The sequence below is a fragment of the Daktulosphaira vitifoliae genome, unplaced genomic scaffold (genome assembly GCF_025091365.1).
Source record: "Daktulosphaira vitifoliae isolate Bord-2020 unplaced genomic scaffold, ASM2509136v1 Scaffold_1, whole genome shotgun sequence".
Classification (NCBI taxonomy): domain Eukaryota; kingdom Metazoa; phylum Arthropoda; class Insecta; order Hemiptera; family Phylloxeridae; genus Daktulosphaira; species Daktulosphaira vitifoliae.
In genome coordinates, this window is record NW_026099572.1 from 73,207,456 (window position 1) to 73,226,095 (window position 18,640).

Below are 18,640 nucleotides of genomic sequence, written 5' to 3' on the forward strand. Positions count from 1 at the left end.
ACAAAAAAAAAAAAAAAAAAAAAATAAACACATCTTAGTAAAACCAATACCTTCTCAGCTTCGCATCGAAGCTAATAGATAATTTTTGAAATTTTTTTACTTAAAACTGCCATGACTTTTTCAATAATGATTATATCAATATAATTTTTTATATAAATTTATAGATGCATAATGTCTTTACCTATTATTTGGTATATTTTTTTTATAAATTTGACCCTTTACCTGCCCACGGGTTGATTAAAAATGACAACTTTTTCAACTTAACTTTTGATAGTGAATACTGACACTTTTATATATATCTTAAATTAAAGCTAATGTAGTATAATTTATCATGGAAAAAAAAATTTGGACTTTATTTTGTCTTCACGGTGAAAATGGCTACCGAATGCTTTTTTTGTGAAAATCTCGATTTTATATTTTAGATTTTTAACTTTATAATGTTTTAACTTAATGAAAAATGTATTTATGGATCAATACAATTTTTTATGAGAAATAGTATATATATTCCTCTTTCATTTGACATATTTTATCTTAATCAAGATATAAATAAGGAAATAGCAGATCATGTAGCTTTTGGAATAATCCACCAATTTTTTAAAATTAAACACTATCTAAAGATTTGCATCGAAGCGTTTTTTTTTTTATAGTGATTTTAATCACTGTCAGATATCATTATACTTGATCCATCTACGCCACGTTACCACTGTATTGCGACCCCCCTGTGCTGGGTTTTTTTTTGCTTCAATAATCGTTTTTTTAAATGAACCCTCCCAATTATCTTAGCCGTATAACGTTAACATAATTAAAGCCCCCCATACACGGTCAGTTTTGAATGACAATCAACGTGATTGAAATTCATGATTGACCGTGTATATGTATGACTGATGACGACTGACAGTCAAATTTTGTGACTGATGAAATTCAAACATGTTTGAATTTTTATTATCAGTCAAGATGATTGACATTCATGATTGACCATGTATGTCTATGAATGTACATTTTATCAGTCAATTAAATCAAATTGTATGAACTAGTCGTGTCTTTTTTGTCTTGCGTATTGCCTTTTCGTAATTTTATATTTTCGTCAAAAAATGGCAAATAAGATGAATAATGAAGAATTTTGGCGCGAATTTATACATTTATACCGTAGTTTACCTGCTACGTGGAAAATAAAAAGTGATTTGTACAAAAATAGAATTTTTAAGCAAGAATGTTATGTACAATTAACTAACAAATTAAAAGAAATAGATCCAACGGCTGACATAAATACAACAAAAAAAAAATCAATACATTGAGATCNGACATAAATATAACAAAAATAAAAATCAATACATTGAGATCAAATTATCGTCGTGAGTTGAAAAAAGTTATAGGGAGTGAAAAATCCGGTGCAGGTACCGACAATATACAGGGTGTTCAGTAAGTCAGGAAACGGGTATCTATTGTTCTCATTGTTTGTAACAATGAGAACAATAGATACCCGTTTCCTGACTTACTGAACACTCTGTATACATGCCGTCGGTTTGGTATTTTGAAGAGTTGGAGTTTTTACGGGAAATGCACGAAATGCAAATACCTGGAACATCAACAACGGATGAAGAAATTAATGATCCTCAAGACGTAACATTGGAAATTACAGTACGTAATAATATTATTATACATGGATATTTATTATTATGGAATATTGGTTAAATTTAGTTATTTTTTCGTAGTAAACGTGTTTGTGGCGTATCTATTTTAAAATACACATACCCATGTGCTGGTCATATAAAAACAATACAAAAAAATAAATATTGAAGTGTTTATTCAAAAAATGATAACTATTACAAATGAAAATACAGTACGTAATAATATTATCGGTATTTCATTCTTTAACTATTTTAAATTTAGTTTATATATAACTTGGGTAAAAATAATGATACTTATAAACGAAAGAAAAAAATAATATAAAAATAATTAAGTATTATTGTCGATTCAATTGTCTTGCCAATGGACTGCCCCAGCGTTATTATAATAATTACAAAAATGATCTCGTATCTCTTTGGCTATTACTGGTGAATTTCTACCTTGATAAGGCTGTAGCTGACCTAATTGCTCATCTTGACTTCTCCAACTTCCCGGTTCCACATTTCCTGTTAAAATATTTTCAAAATCGAAACTGTCCTGTAAAAAAATTTCCATTTTATGTTGACGTAAAAAGTTGTGAAGATGACAGCAGGCACGAACGATTACTGTGGTTTTTTCCGGACTTAAATTTATTGTTTTTAAAAGTATTCGAAATCGTGATGCTAGAATTCCAAAAGTATTTTCAATTATTCTTCGAGCTCTCGACAATCTATAATTGAATATACGTTTTTTTTTTTGCTTAAATTTCTATGTGGATAGGGTTTCATTAGATTGTTTGAAAGCGGAAAAACATCATCAGCTACAAAAACATAAGGCAATTTGTCACTTATTCCTGGTAGATAATCCGATTCCGGAATCTTTAATTTTTTTTCTTGAAAATATTTGTAAAACAAAGTATTTGAAAATACGCCTCCGTCTGAAACTCGTCCATTTGCACCAATATCCACCATAATGAACTCGTAGTTAGCATTTGCAATGGCCATCAAAACAATACTGAACGTATGTTTGTAATTGAAAAAATACGAGCCAGATTGTTGAGGCTTTATTATCTCTAAATTATGTTTGCCATCAATCGCTCCCAAACAATGATTAAAATTCCATTTTGATTCAAATTCATCAGAAATAATTTTCCATTCTTTTTCTGAAGCAGGTATCTAAAATCAAAAAACACATGTAAAAATATGTAAACACATGTATTTAATATAGCAGATTAATTTGATTATTTATAGTTTATTTTTATATTTAATTTATTAAATGTTTTATTTTTATTTTATTTACAGGAAGATATGTTTGCAACGAGTCCCCCTGCAACTCCTAAAACAACTTCACAAAAACCATAAAAAAAAAAAAAAAAACGAAAAATTCTGAAGAAAAGAGGAAGAATGATCTACTAGAATTAGCTTGCAATCACCTACAACAATCCATATCTGATAACGACATTTTAGCGAAGTCATGGGCTATTGAATTAGAAAAACTTGAATCTGATCAACAACTGTTTGCTCAAAAAGCAATTACGATGTCCTTTTTGAAGCCCGCTTAAAAACTCTTCATCGTAATTCGGTAAAAATTAATCATTCTTGTGTATGTTCGCGCTCTTCAACACCATCTACGTTTGTTCAACCTGCGCCTGTATATATATCTACAAATTCAAATTCATCACTATCTAGTCATACATGGGAGACTCCAAACGTTTCAAACACAACAGCTTATAATAGTTTCAGTGAACTTCTTACCGACACTCAATACACTAATTAAGATGAATTACTTTTTTCTTTCTAACAGTTGAAACAAATAAATAAATATATTGAATTGTTCAAATAATATTGTTATATAAGCTATAAATAATTAGACCTTGATTAAATTTTTCCTTCAAATATTTTAAAAATTAAACTTTTTTTTAATGAATTAAAAATAAATAAATTTACTTACCTTTATATTATCTTTTAGTGCAGTTGTTATGGCTTTACATGTTTCAATGATAATTTTTCCAATTGTTTGTGGAGCGATTGCGGTAATGAACTTAAGTTCTTTAAAATTAACGCCGGTAGCCAGGTATCGTAGCGTCCACGATAAACGCTGGGCCGATGAAATTGGTTCTCTCATGCAAGTATTCTGTTTCTCTATCATTGGTGTGATCATCTTTAATAACTTCGAAAATGTCGTGTGGTCCATGCGGAGATAATTTCTATAGTCAGAAGGAGAAGATAGTCGAAGTTCATCTAGAAGATTATGATGGGAAAATGTGTTCCTTTTTTTGAACTATTCTTTCATCCAGTACCTTTTTTTTCTCTTTTTATTCATTTCAGTTTTTTTCATTTTATCACGCGCAATGTAAATAGCAATTCCAATAATACCTTCTTTATTCATATTAATACAAATTTAAATTAAAAATTAAAAACATTTTTTTAAGAAAAATTTAATTATAACAACACGATACACCACACTTTTAATAGTGACAATTATGTTGACTTTAAAATAAAATAACCGAATGACTAAAGATTGTCAGTTTTGATTGACCGTATATGTTTGTCATCAATCGTCAGTCAATGATCACACTTGACTGTCAATCACGTTGATTGTCATTCAAAACTGACCGTGTATGGGGGGCTTAAAGGATTGATTTGCAATGTTAATATATTTTTTAAATAAAAATATTTAGTTCTATATATAGAACTATATTATATGATATAAATTTATATACTATTGCAATTAAAGTTATTATGCGATAACTTACGATCATTACGAAGAAATAAATATGTTATTTTTCATGCAGTAAATATAAACAAGAAAACCCAAATTTATGATTGTATAATTTTTTGAAAAATGATCGATTAATGATTTTTAAAACAGTGTTATAAATTAAATTTTAATTCAGTATACAAGACGTAGTTAGCTTTCTTTTGATATGATTTGTATAAAAAATATAAGTATAGGAAACTGTTTGAAAGAGACCATCCACGCACGTACATTTTTTTTTCGACCCAATTTTTAAAATGTTTTGACAAATCAGTAGCGAGGAGTTGTTATGTAAATATAAAGATTCTCAATATTAAGAGAAAATTTAAAATCACAAATAATAGTGAAATGTAAATGAATATTAATAAAACAAAAAATACATTATGATGTTTCAATGAATTCGTATGTAAAATGAAATGTTTCATTTAAATCATATAATAGGCAATTGCCTTTTAATAATGACTGGTTGTTATTGTAATGGTTCTAATTTGTGCTAGAGGATGTCAGCCGTACTTCGATATTCGCAGGTATTACCTAAATATACAAACTGGACGGTTATTAAATATTTTATATTTTTCAACAGATTTAAATTAGCAAAAAATCGGTTGTCAATAATCTGATTGCTTTGGCTTATCTATGGTAAAAGTGGTAACTACACGTTTCAATATTTATACAGCTGTTTTTGAAGTGAAATTGATTACGTATTACGTTTATGATAAACAACGTAATCGCAAGTTGTTGTAAAATATAAATTAAGAAGTAATAGTAGTTTTAATTAAATGTACACGTTTGTAATAACAAACATATTTCAATTATATTTTCTACTGTGAGTTAATTATTCAAAATGTTGGATCTTTTTACAATATTCAGCAAAGGTGGCATTGTTTTATGGTGTTTCCAAAGTACCAGCCAAATTAGTCAATTATTTGTACCTTCAGTAAATTCTTTGATAAAAACTATAATTCTTCAGGTAAAATATGGTTATAAATTTATTTTGTTTAGAAAATAGAATGTATTTTTATAATAAAATGTAAATATATATCTAATTGATTGGTAAAATCAATACTTATGAATACTTAAATGACATAATAAAAAAATATATATATTTAATTTTTATTTTTATTTAAAGGTGTATCTTATCATGTATAACTGAAATAACTTTGTGTATGGTATAGAAATACAAATATTTTAATTGAAATTTGTATTTTATGATGAATTAAAATTTATCTAAAAAGTAAACATCAATATATCAAGTTATACTATCATAACTTGCACTGATAAAATAGTATATTTTGTTCAAACTTATTTCTGTATAAAAGTTAATTAATCATTATACTTTCTCAATATTTGTAATTTTTCATTCTATTACTTAGTTATTAATATTAAGTTTAAAGTTTTAAAGAACAGTTAAAGTCTATAGAATACATAATACATAATTAGTTATAATTTAAAAATATTTACTTTAGGAAAGGACCGGCAGTAACAATAATTATACACAAGATTCTTTGTCCTTAAAATATCGTTTAGACAATGAGTTTGACTTAGTATTTGTGATAGCGTTTCAAAAAATTCTTCAGCTCTCTTATGTTGATAAGTTCTTAGATGACATACAATTGGAGTTTAGAGATAAGTACAAAAATGACTTAAGTCGAAAAAATTATTTTATGGTAATATCTATAAATTTGTACATATAAAAAATTTATTTTTTCATATATTCACTATTCATTTACATTTTATAGAACTTTGAATTTACTCGAAATTTTCATGAAGTACTAAAGTCAGCTGAAGAATGGGGCAAAATACAGGCAAACATTCCAAAACAAATGAGGTCTTATAATGAATCTATCAAGTCAAAGAAAACTGTTGCGTCAATGATTGAAAAAAAAGGAGAAAATGACAAAGAGAATAAAAAAAATGGTAAGATATTTATTTAGAATTTTAATGAACAAGAAAAATAATTTTTCTCTTCATTTAATTTACACTATTTCAAATTTAATTTTTATTGAATTTTAATGACAAACTTCAATAAAGAAAAAAATGTTTTTAATAACTAATTTTTTTTATTTTTAAACATAGTTTAAATTGTTTTTGTATTTTTTAGGAAAAGTTGAACTTCAGAAAAATGGAATTTCTGATGTACAGCAGAATATTGTTACATTTAACGATGAAGATATTATTGCCCAAAACCGATTCAAAATGGCTCAAAAAATGGGTGCTATGAACTCTTGTAAATTAAAAAAAAATAAAGAGTAAATTTCTTATTAAAAAAAAAAAATTATAATGTTTGTTACTAAATAATTTTTTACTTTTAGTAAAACTCTGAAGCCATCTCCAAAAGCTGCTAAACAACCTCGTACTTGGCCTTTAGGAGGTAATGTTAAAGATGTCAGTTCATTAGATTATACGAAAGATAAAGCGAATAATAATCCTGACAGTGAACAAAATATTGAAGCTAACAATGAAGTATGATAAATTCACATTGTATCCTATAGTTCAATATAATTTAGACAATTTAATAATATTCTAAAAAATTATGAAATTACATTGTTTTAACAAATTGAAAAAGTTTCCGGTATCAACTTCTGAAGTTAAGACTAATTAAAAAATTATATATCACTTGGTAACACATAGTTTTACACTTAAGATTATCTCAGATTATGCTTAGTGTATTTTTAATATAAAGAAATTACTATTTAGTTAACACTTCTAAAAAACTTCTATATATATTAATTTTATTTTCCTTGGAATGTGCAATTTTTATAAATGTATTATTTAGTTTTATGATGACCTAAAGTTGAAAAGATGATGACTGAACATTTTTTTTGTTCCTTTTGTCAAGAAACACGTTATGTAGAGGTAATATTTATTCAAAGTTAAAGCTATAATTATTATTAATTTTTAGATTGTTGGACAAATGGAAGGAAACATTAAGGACATAGAAATTGAAAGTGATAGTGAAATTGAAGACAGTGGTGAAGAAGAAAAGTTTGAAACAGCTGCTGATCGAAAAAAGAAAAATGACGAAAAAAAAAGTGTATTCTCCATGTTCAAGTAAACAAAATTATTTAATAACATCTGTTAATTTTTTTTTTAATATTTCAATATATTGTAGGGGTTTAGTTGGAAGAAAAAATCTTACAGCATCTGACATGGATCCTGTTTTAGAAAAATTGAGAGAACATTTAGCCTCCAAAAATGTAGCCATTGAAATAGCTACAAAATTGTGTGATTCAGTTTCTTCAAAACTAGATGGAAAAGTATTATATATATTTTTTAATAATTTGTCTAGTTACATAATTTGAGTGGTAAAACATTAACATTTTTGTTATTTTTTATTGTATGCATTAATTAAAAAAATATAAACATATCATATTACCAAAAATGACCATTATAATTATTTTTAATTTTTGTGATGGTTAAAAATATTTAAATCTATGATACACTATAGAAAATATGTAATTTATTATATTGCGTTGTTTTGAATTTGTTTATTGTCAGATATTTCACTGGCTTTCTTATTATAATTGAGTTAATTTATTGATAGGTGCTTGGATCATTTGAATCTGTTGCATCAACTGTTAAAACCACTATGATTGAGTCTTTAGTTCAAATACTTTCACCTAAAAGACGAGTTGATATTTTAAGAGATGCTATGACTGCAAAACAAAATGACAAGCCTTATGTTATTACATTCTGTGGAGTAAATGGTGTTGGGAAATCTACTAATCTTGCCAAAGTGTGTAAAAAAAAGAAGTACTGAAAACTATAATTTTAATGAGTTATATCTTTTCAGATATGTTTTTGGTTGATTGAAAATAATCTCAGAGTGTTAATAGCTGCATGTGATACTTTTCGAGCTGGTGCAGTTGAACAACTAAGAACGCATACAAAACACTTGAATGCTTTGCATCCTGCTAAAAGACATAATAATCAACAAATGGTACAGCTTTATGAAAAAGGCTATGGTTAGTATATTTTGTTAATTGACAACCTATCAACTTTAAATAATCCATTCGTGAATAATTTTACTTATCATCATTTTTTATTGACAGATTTGATATATTTTAATAACAAAACTAATTTATAAATGCATTTAACATATTCTGTATTAATAAGATTTTGCATTAAGAAAATGCAAATAAAACTAATAAACAATTTTTTACTTTAAATGATTTCAAGTTTTTTTTTTTCATAGGAAAAGATGCTGCTGGTATTGCTAATGAAGCTATTAATTATGCTAAAGAAGCAAAATATGATGTTGTTTTAGTGGATACTGCTGGACGAATGCAAGACAATGAACCTTTGATGCGTGCCCTTACCAAAGTAAAACTATTCATTTCTGTAACTAATTATTGAATTGTAGTTTTTCATATTTAACATTTTTTTTCCTTTTACAAAATTTTATTTATTTTAAAATCAAGTATGAATATTTCTTTATTAAAAGTACTGACTGTATTTAATTAAAGCAATGTTTTTATTACTTCTTAGTTAATTAAAGTGAATGAACCTGATATGGTGTTATTTGTTGGTGAAGCATTGGTTGGTAATGAAGCAGTTGACCAGCTTGTTAAATTCAACCAAGCTTTGGCAGATTATTCTTCATCAGAAAATCCTCATTTAATTGATGGAATTGTTCTTACCAAATTTGACACTATTGATGATAAGGTAATGTACTTTTATTAACTAGAAATTAATGCGCTAAATAGATGAAAGTATCCTCATTGAATGTAATATTGAAATAAATATAAATCAAATAATAAAATAATTTTACTATATTATAGTTTTATTTTGTACTTTAGGTTGGAGCTGCTATATCAATGACTTATATCACAGGTCAACCTATAGTATTTGTAGGAACTGGACAAACATATACTGATCTTAAATCATTGAATGCTAAAGCTGTAGTTGCAGCTCTTATGAAATAATTATTTGTCTTACTTATCATAACATATTCAACTGGACTTTATTGCAATTTTCTTCTAACAGCATTATTGGTGATACTTTATTTGTTAAATTTTTTACTGGTATTATGTTAATTTATGCTTCGTTTTATTTTATGTGCATGTATTTATTTTACTTATTAGTTTGTTATGTAATTTTTTCAAAATGTAAATTTTGTTATTTTTTCATTCCATTGAATATATTTGATAATAAAAAAAAAAATTTTTTTATTTGTTTATATTTTTTAATAAAAAATGAACAATACTCGATTGCAGTAGTGTATTTAGACATTTTGTAAGAGGAGGTCTAGATAGTTTTAAAAGCAGTATTGGCAAGATTCACTCTTCCACAATCTCCGCACTATACAGTTTTATGTCCATGGGGACATAAACCAAACCAAAGGGCTTCCCGTATAAATACGCTACTGCCTGAATGTCATTTTAAAATCTAAATATGAAAAAGTATTACTTTTTTAAGTACATATTTTGTTTATATGATATTTAGATCTGTTCTTAAAGGGAGTCAACAGAGCATATGCCATGGACCTCACACTTTTTTATTAAATTAGGGCCTTCTGCTTGTAATAGAAATTACATAAATTGTACTAATTATTTTTGCCTTAGGCAAATCTTAAGGATGGCTCCTATTACAAGTTAACATCTTTTTGTGTCTGAGCTGTAATGAATAAATTATACCATTAATTATTATATCACCACCATATACGTGCTACCAAATAATAATTAATGACATTGTAAATATTGTTTTATTAAATTTGTTATAACCAATTTTAAAATTATAAAATACTTAAGAGGTCAATTAATCTGGTAAATTTTATATTAATATTAGCAACTTATTATCAGGGCTTGGAGCCAACAGCATTTAAAGAATTATTTTTGGACTAACTACATGGAAATTTATTGTAGAGGCTAACAGTATCATAGAGATCTTTTTTGGGGGAGATGATCATTAATGCCCTCGATAAATAAATTGTTAAATAATTTAAATTGTTTATTAAAAAAAAACACGATTATCTATTTATTATTATGAAGTTTAGGAAGACTGAAATTTTATAAATGCTTTAAGCCCCGTAACCTAATATATATTTATAATTGGATAATTAAACATTATCGCTTTTAAAATACTTGATTAATAGTTTTAATTAATTCACAGAAAATGTCTTCTTAAATAGAACCTTTTAATTCTATTAATTTATTTGATTACTTAATAAAAATTNTCCTAATATATATTTATAATTGGATAATTAAACATTATCGCTTTTAAAATACTTGATTAATACAGTAGAACTCCAATTATCCGAATTAATGGGGACCGGGACCCATTCACTGACTAATCAAAATAAACAATGACAGGTGACTGCAATGCGCCGGAACTGGAGTGGGAACTCTTACCACGTGTTGTGCCTACACTGACGCCGCGGACTTTGGACAAATTTTTTTCTGATTTTTTCTGAAAGTGATTCGGATAATCGGCGATTCGGATGATCGGAGTTCGGATAATTGGAGTTCTACTGTAGTTTTAATTAATTCACAGAAAATGTCTTCTTAAATAGAACCTTTTAATTCTATTAATTTATTTGATTACTTAATAAAAATTCTATTTATCTAAGTCTAGACGAGTATGTCCCTTACATGGGGGTAGTGCAAATGGTCGCTACGAATAGTTCCAAATTATTATAAAATGAATAAAGAATGTTTTCTATATAATATTGATTAACCAACTGAAAATTTTATTATTTTTTAACCAAACATCAAATCTTTTGATAATGTGTGCTAAACATAAATAATTCGTTGAAAATTATTCAAATTGATTATATCACAGACTATGTGACTTTTCATATAGTCTGTGGTTGTATTCTTATCATGATGGTATTCCAATAACCCCATTTCACTTTTAAATTCAAATTATGGAATTGATAAAAATATTGTTTTGTTATCGTTCAACTTAGAAGTTTTAAAAGTTTTATGTATGACTATTTGAAATATTAAATTTAAATCAATATTAAATATTATTTTGATAAAATTGTATGAACTATGTAAATTGTGATTATGTGTTTTTGATTGTAATTACAATCTTAATATATTTTCAAAAAAAAAAAATCAATTATTGTATGTACCTGTATATTTTTATACCATCTTTTGAACAACATAAATCATGTCGTCGATTAAACTTTCAGATGATACAATAAATGTTAGGTAATTAATCAAACTTTCTTTTTTTTTTAATTTTCAATAATAGATTTATAATAAGTATATAGTGTAGTGTGGAGTTTTATCATTTATGATTAGTTGCACTATTGTCAGTCATAAGTTATAAAGTTTTTTAATTTAATTAGAAAAATAGTACTAATAAAGCCTACTTCATCATTAAAATTGCATTTTTTTCTTGTTTAATAGAATTCTTTAGTATTCACCTTTTATATTACTACTACTTGGCTCAACATTATATTTCACCTAATCACAAGAACAAAAATTTTTGATTTTTCTGGCTTAAAAATTGACATGAATTAAAAATACTTGATATCAATCCAGGAAAATTTCATGTAGCTATAATAGTTTTCACAAATTTTTATTGAAAATAATTGATGTACATATAAATTGAATAAAATTGGATACTTTATTTTACTTTATCTATAAAACTAATTTTTTTGAGAATTACATTATTCTTGACAATAAGTAATAGACAATATGTGTAAAATTAGTACTATTATTTAGGACAAAACAAAAATTTATATTTTGTTATATATTAGATAAAATGTTAAATTTATTTTATATAAAATGTATATATGTTTTTTTATTTCATGTTACTGTAGTGGACAACTTATCAAACTTGAACCAAACATACTAGCAACACAAACACTAATTGTTACAGATGAAGACGTATCATTAGAATCAACTGATGAACAACCTACAGCTGCTGTTATTGAAAATGGTAATGTTACTGGAATTGTTATGGGTAAAGCCAATGATACAAATATTACCCAGTATGAAATTAGACCAAATAATAATACTAGTATGTTTACTTATATTAAACTTCAAAGCAAATTTATAGTATAGCTTCTGATTATAAATTGAATTTATTAAATGTTTTCAAAATTAAATTAATTTTCAATCAATGTTTAAAACAATTGAATCATAAATGTTTTAGCTCAATTTTACGTTGTTCAACCAATAAATGATATATTTACTACAAATACTTCTATTAAAAGGCCTATTGTTGTTCCATTAAATAATGAAGTTTCTAGAAATAAACGAGTAGATCGTACTGTTGTTACTGTAAGTATTCTTGTTTTATATCATTTTATTTATTCAAGAATACTGCTAAAATATTTTTAATTATACAAATTTTGTACCTTCATTCTTTTTAATTACTGAAATTTCATTTTAATAGGTTTCACTATTTTTAATCTAAATACTTTTTAATTTACTCTAAGATTACAATTACTTGTAAATAAATAATTTTTCACCTTTAAAACAAAATATAAATATAAGTAAATGTAAGGAAAAGGATTTAATTTTTAATTGAAATGTGAAATTTCTAATATATTTTTTACTTTTTTAGAGAGATGCTAAAAGAAGATTAACTCACAATGAAGTAGAACGTCGTAGACGTGATAAAATAAATCAATGGATAATGTATATGAGCAAAATTATACCAGATTGTGTTGAGGAAAATAAAACCAATTATGATAACCAGGTATTTATATTATTTCAATTTAATCAAGTTTTTATTGTTATTTTATATATATTTTAAATAACTTAGTCAGTGCCATCCTTGTGAGTTTGAGGTTATAGTAAATAATATATCTGATGTTTTTTAAATTAAAATGTAAAATCTCCAAAAATAAATTTTTAGTCATTTAAGTATTTTTTAAGTTAATAATGATATTATTTTTTTTATTTATCATTATTTTTGTTCTGGCTTACAAAATCTTAAGATTACAGTAGTTTAAAGATTCATGCGTTGGTACTGCTCGAATTTTTACACATTTAAACTGGTATTTTATTATGAGAAATTAATTATTTACCATTAGAAGTATTAAAAATTGTTAAACTTATCACATGATTAATTTTTTATGAATTTGTTGATTGATGAATAATGAACCAGAGTAAGGGTGGTATCCTTGCTAAGGCGTGTGATTATATTAATGAGATAAAATCATCAAATCAAAAATTAATGGACTGTGTAAAAGAAATGGAGTCAATTAAAAGACAAAATTATGATTTAAGATTGGAAAATGAAGAACTTCGAAGACTTTTATCTCAACATGGACTTTTATCAGATAGGTAACTATTATTATATTTTTATAATATAATAATAACAAAATTCTTGTTTAAATATCTTAAGACTGTGCTGTAATATAAGATTAAAAAAGTTAATTTCTACAATTTTTAAAAGTTAAGTTATATTAAAAAATATAATTTTTATTTTACTTAATACATTGATTGACTTCAATAACATTATAACAAGACAGATGGAGATTGGGATGACTATTCTTCGAAAGTGTATCGAATATCATGTGAAAAAAAAGTCATATATAGGTTAAGAAACTACAACCTAAAGCTTTGTAAAAACGAATCTTATCACTTGTGTTTCACGTGTTTTTACACTTTCGTTTAGCTTGATTATCTAGAGTGAGGCAGTAAGAAACATATTACTGTGTCAATTAGTTGATTGATAATGAAATTTATATTTTCAATTGTTCTTATATTTAGTTTATAAAAATCTTCAATATTATTGTTTAATCCAAAAACATTAAAATAATAAAAATATTAAAAATCAGTCATATTAATAAATTGTACTCTCNAAAACATTAAAATAATAAAAATATTAAAAATCAGTCATATTAATAAATTGTACTCTCAAAATTTGACTTAAAATTTAAATACTCTATTATATAAAAATGATTTTTTTTTTTTTACGATTTTGTAAATTAAAATCGTAGAAAATTAAAAAAACAAGATTAAAATATTTTTGAGGAACTATAATACAATAATAAATAAGGAAGTACAATAATAATAATATTAGTTATTATTATTATTATTTTTAAAAACAAATAATAAAAAGTATTATTTTAACATAGTTTTAGGATGCATAAATTGTTTTTAAAAAACCCAGAACAATGGGGATGTGGGTCAAGTATAATGATATTTGACATTGATTAAAATCACTATCATAAAAAACGCTTCTATGCAAATATAGATAATGTTTAATTTTAAAAAATTGATGGATTATTCCAAAAGCTACATGGTCTTCTATTTCCTTATTTATATCCTGATTAAAATAAAGTATGTCGAATGAAAGAGAGATATAAATATTATTTCTCATAAAAAAATTATATTGATCCATACATTATCTTTAATTTATGAAATGTATAAAAGTGTCAGTATTTCCAGAACACTATCAAAATTTAAGTTTGAAAAAGTTGTTATTTTAAATCTCCCCTGTGGACAGGTAAAGGATCAGATTTATAAAAAAAATATACCAAATAATAGATAAAGACATTATGCATCTATAAAAAAAAATTATATTGATTCATACATTTTTCAAAAAGTTATAGCGTTATAAAGTTAAAAATATAAAAAATTATTTTTTTTCAAAAATCGTATTTTTTTTATTAATTTTGATGACTGTATTCACTGTGAAGACAAAATAAAATACAACATTTTTTTTTTTAATAATAAAGTATATTACATTATCTTTAATTTAAGGTATATATAAAAGTGTCAGTATTTCCGGAACACTTTAAAGTTAAGTTGAAAAAGTTGTCATTTTGAATCCCCTCGTGGGCAGGTAAAGGGTCAAATTTATAAAAAAATATATATCAAATAATAGGTAAAAACATTATGCATCTATAAATTTATATAAAAAATTATATTGATATAATCATTATTGAAAAAGTCATGGCAGTTTTAAGTAAAAAAATTTCAAAAATTATCTATTTTTAAATTTGTAATTTTTATGGAGATTTCCCCCATTTACGGGGAACGAGGGAAATTTTTTTAATTTGTGAGGGTAATGTCTTCGACTAGATACGAATTGTGATCTTTTACGTTTCGTTGAAATTGGTTTGGTGAGAGCTGAGAAAAAGTGGTAACAGACACAAAAAAAAAAAAAATTAAAGAAAAACGCATCATAGTAAATTTATACCTTCTCTGCTTCACATCGAAGCTAAAAAGTAACACAAAATATTTTGTAAATCAAAAATTATTAGATTTAAAAAAAATATCCTGGACCACTCTGTATACTCTGAGCAAACTTTTTATATAAATTTAAGGATTATATGTGTATTATAAATTATTATATAATTTGTATTATAAAATATAAAATGTTAAGGAATCAAGAGTGAAAATAAATTGATACATTAAATTATATTGATAATATGCTATTTTTCTAAAACAAGAAGGGGATGAATAATATATATATATATACTAATATTTTATCAAGATACAGTTTTTTTTTTTTTTTAATTTCAGAACAGTTTATTTTCCTGAGTGTCATATATATTGCCGCTCACATAAGATTGGCTACTCATGCTCATTGTTGCTGTCGTAAGAAATCAATCTCTAAAATATATGCGTTTTTGACTTAATACATATCTTTAAAATATGGGTAAAAATGAGCATGGGTTACCAAACTTTACGTGAGTGACAATATAAATACTTATGTAATAATTTGAATATTTGTATTTTAATGTTTTATTGTTTTGATTTTCAGTTTTATTTCTAGTAAAAGATAATCATATTGAAAGTAGAATAAATACCTTATATTAATGAAGTGCTATGGAGAACAACTTAGTCAAAATAAAATAATTTTTAAAGTTATATTTTATAACTATTCATAGATATTTTTATCAAAAATTAAAAGTAGACCAATAGAGTTTTATTGTTTGAAAAATAATCTTGAATATTATGACACTTGAACTATTGTTTCTTTTTATTAAATATTATTTTTGAGTTGGCTTAATAAACATAAAAAGGTAATGTAGCCTTTGTTATTTAGCTTATATTTTTAGCTGTTCTATAAAAATACTGTAAATTTAATTAAATAATTGATGTATTGTACTATTATATTTTATAAATGTATGTGCTTTAGTATGAACTAAAAAGAGAAAAAAATGAATTCTTATATTACACAAAATAATTTACTCTTATAGAAAATTAAAATTTTATACTTACAAAAATAATTTTTATCTACAATTGTTACACAAATTATGTAAAAACAAATTAGTTAGATCTAAATTTTCTTTCCTAATAAAATTAAATGTATATTAATGCAAGGCAAAAAATTTTATTGAGCAATATTTATTTACAACAAAAAAATCTTATGTCAAGTTGTTAACTTGAAATTTTAAACTAAATTGAATAACAATATCAGTTAATAATTATTTTTTATTGAAGAATTCTTATTTTTCACTTTGTACAGATTTATTTGTATCTATTTAGTATAAAGTATAAACAATTATAATTTGTATCAAAAATATTTTATAGACTGTATTGTATATTTTGTTATAAGTATATTAAATTTTAATTTTCGTGTTTTGTGTTGGTTGTTATTTGATCTCTATTTTAAAAGAAGTCAGATTTATGTAGTTTTTATTTTAGTTATATTTATAGTAGTTGTATTTGTTTCAACAATAACATAATTTCATGTTTCATAATTAAATAAAATTGTATTATGAATAATTTTGATTTAATGTTCCCATAAATATTATGCAAAACCAAAAAATAATGTTATGTTTTTTTAATGTATGCAAAGTTTGGAATACTTATTTGTTATGTAGTGTTCAAAATTATGTTTGTTATAATTAAATATTAAGTAACATATCTTATTTTTGTATATAATAAACTATAAATGGTTTCAGTATATAATCTTTTTGTTTTATAAAATGTTAATTAAACTTTTATTAGTCTGTACAGTATTGACTCCATTGCAATAATATTAAAACAATAATTAAAGTTCACTAAATTACTAAATAAAAAAAAAACAATTAGATTTTAGAGTATTCTTACGTACTCTATATCATTATATTTTTTGTAGAAACAGTTGTTTATACTATTATATATATTTTTACAAGGCCCCAATGACTGGTATCTATTATCCCAACAATGTCTGAGATGAAATTTGAAAATAACTCAAAAGGGTAGAGAATTTAAGTCTTAAGGAGAATTAAAGAATATTTTTTTATTTTTATTTATCACATTCATTAGATTATAAATTTTTATTTATTTATGTTTACAATAGGTAATATAAAAATTACTATGAGACTAAACTAAATTATTTATATTAGTCTCAGATAAATTTTAAATGAAAAACACAAGATTATGAATAATTTTTTTTGTTATCCATAAAAAAAGTTAATAACTTCAATATATTTTTTTCTATTCATATTTTCAAGTTGTAATAAAAGTAACATTTTAATATATACCTGTATTTTAAACATAGGATATAATTGAAAAAATATTTAGTAAATAAAAGGTACTGAAGTGAATATAAATACATATAATTTTATAATAATTTGGAATGTATTTGTTATAATTACTGATAACAGAATAACTAATATTTTACAAATATTAAATTTAGCGAGTACTCTTAAGTTGTAACTCTCTCATAAGAATAAAACCCCTACATTATTTTATAATTCATAAACTATAATATATATTTAAAAGTTAAAACAACAATCATTGACAAAAAACAAAAAACAATATAGAATATTTGGCTTGATAAAAAAAAAAAAATGCCAATATTTAATTTAGGTTTTAAGTAAATAAATGCTAATATGGTTCACTATCTTTTATTCTTAAATTTTTACAGCTTATTAAAGGAAATTTGGTAATTTAAAGATTATTTACATGATGATGGATGTGTAGCTCTTTTTAGATGAAAATAATTTTTTAAATTTAAACGAATTTGTAAAATTCACATGTTGCTTATTGTCGAATTAAAAAATATTAAATTAGCTTATATGACAGAAATCTATGAAAATGGAATGCCAAATAAAAAATAAATTATAACATTTCTTAAAAATATGATGATGATGACATAAGTAATAGGATTGCAAATAAAAAAATTTACATCCTTTAGTTTCATTAATATGTTGTGCACTAATTTTTGTGAAAATTCGAAGAAAACAACAAATTATCATTAAATAATGTTTTTTTTTTTCACTTTTTTTGTTTTGTTTTAAAAAAATTTACGAACAACAAGATATTAACAAAAACAAATTAATCCTCCAGATTCCTGAAAGCTTGTTGAATATCATCATAAAGTTGATCAAAATCGGCTCGAATTTTAGCTTCTCCATCTTTAACAGGGTCCT

The 18,640-nt window shown here is 24.4% G+C and overlaps 4 protein-coding genes across 9 annotated transcripts in view; 2 read left to right on the plus strand and 2 right to left on the minus strand.

Annotated features, from left to right (window-relative positions):
• Positions 1-1,718: 1,718 nt before the first annotated feature.
• On the minus strand, positions 1,719-4,061 carry LOC126895383 (uncharacterized). Its single transcript, XM_050667197.1, has 2 exons — positions 3,556-4,061; positions 1,719-2,780 (listed from the first exon to the last, which is right to left on the minus strand). The coding sequence occupies exons 1-2, from the start codon at positions 3,796-3,798 to the stop codon at positions 2,313-2,315; spliced, it is 711 nt and encodes a 236-aa protein (XP_050523154.1). The 5' UTR covers positions 3,799-4,061; the 3' UTR covers positions 1,719-2,312.
• A 1,019-nt stretch (positions 4,062-5,080) lies between these two features.
• Positions 5,081-9,533, plus strand: LOC126894517 (signal recognition particle receptor subunit alpha homolog). The gene is made up of 12 exons (XM_050665579.1): positions 5,081-5,332; positions 5,829-6,029; positions 6,102-6,279; positions 6,464-6,611; positions 6,675-6,825; positions 7,265-7,413; positions 7,475-7,619; positions 7,907-8,098; positions 8,156-8,327; positions 8,558-8,685; positions 8,851-9,027; positions 9,162-9,533. The coding sequence occupies exons 1-12, from the start codon at positions 5,207-5,209 to the stop codon at positions 9,285-9,287; spliced, it is 1,893 nt and encodes a 630-aa protein (XP_050521536.1). The 5' UTR covers positions 5,081-5,206; the 3' UTR covers positions 9,288-9,533.
• Positions 9,534-11,245: 1,712 nt separating this feature from the next.
• LOC126894523 (upstream stimulatory factor 2) lies at positions 11,246-16,593 on the plus strand. 3 transcript variants are annotated; one of them, XR_007701437.1, is made up of 7 exons: positions 11,246-11,516; positions 12,134-12,252; positions 12,469-12,596; positions 12,883-13,017; positions 13,429-13,607; positions 15,798-15,964; positions 16,039-16,593. XR_007701437.1 is itself a non-coding variant. In XM_050665595.1 (6 exons), the coding sequence occupies exons 1-6, from the start codon at positions 11,476-11,478 to the stop codon at positions 16,058-16,060; spliced, it is 705 nt and encodes a 234-aa protein (XP_050521552.1). In that variant the 5' UTR covers positions 11,254-11,475; the 3' UTR covers positions 16,061-16,540. The 3 variants fall into 3 exon arrangements, 1 of the variants encoding a protein (XP_050521552.1); XR_007701436.1 differs by having other exon boundaries at positions 11,250-11,516; positions 12,134-12,333; positions 16,039-16,573; XM_050665595.1 differs by lacking the exon at positions 15,798-15,964 and having other exon boundaries at positions 11,254-11,516; positions 12,134-12,333; positions 16,039-16,540.
• A 1,245-nt stretch (positions 16,594-17,838) lies between these two features.
• LOC126894519 (V-type proton ATPase catalytic subunit A) overlaps positions 17,839-18,640 on the minus strand; it is a 256,069-nt gene continuing 255,267 nt past the window's right edge. For all 4 annotated transcript variants that reach the window (XM_050665583.1, XM_050665584.1, XM_050665581.1 and 1 more), the window contains exon 12: positions 17,839-18,638. In XM_050665583.1, coding sequence (XP_050521540.1) covers positions 18,546-18,638 — 93 coding nt within the window. In that variant the 3' untranslated portion in view covers positions 17,839-18,545. The remainder of the gene's footprint in view (positions 18,639-18,640) is intronic.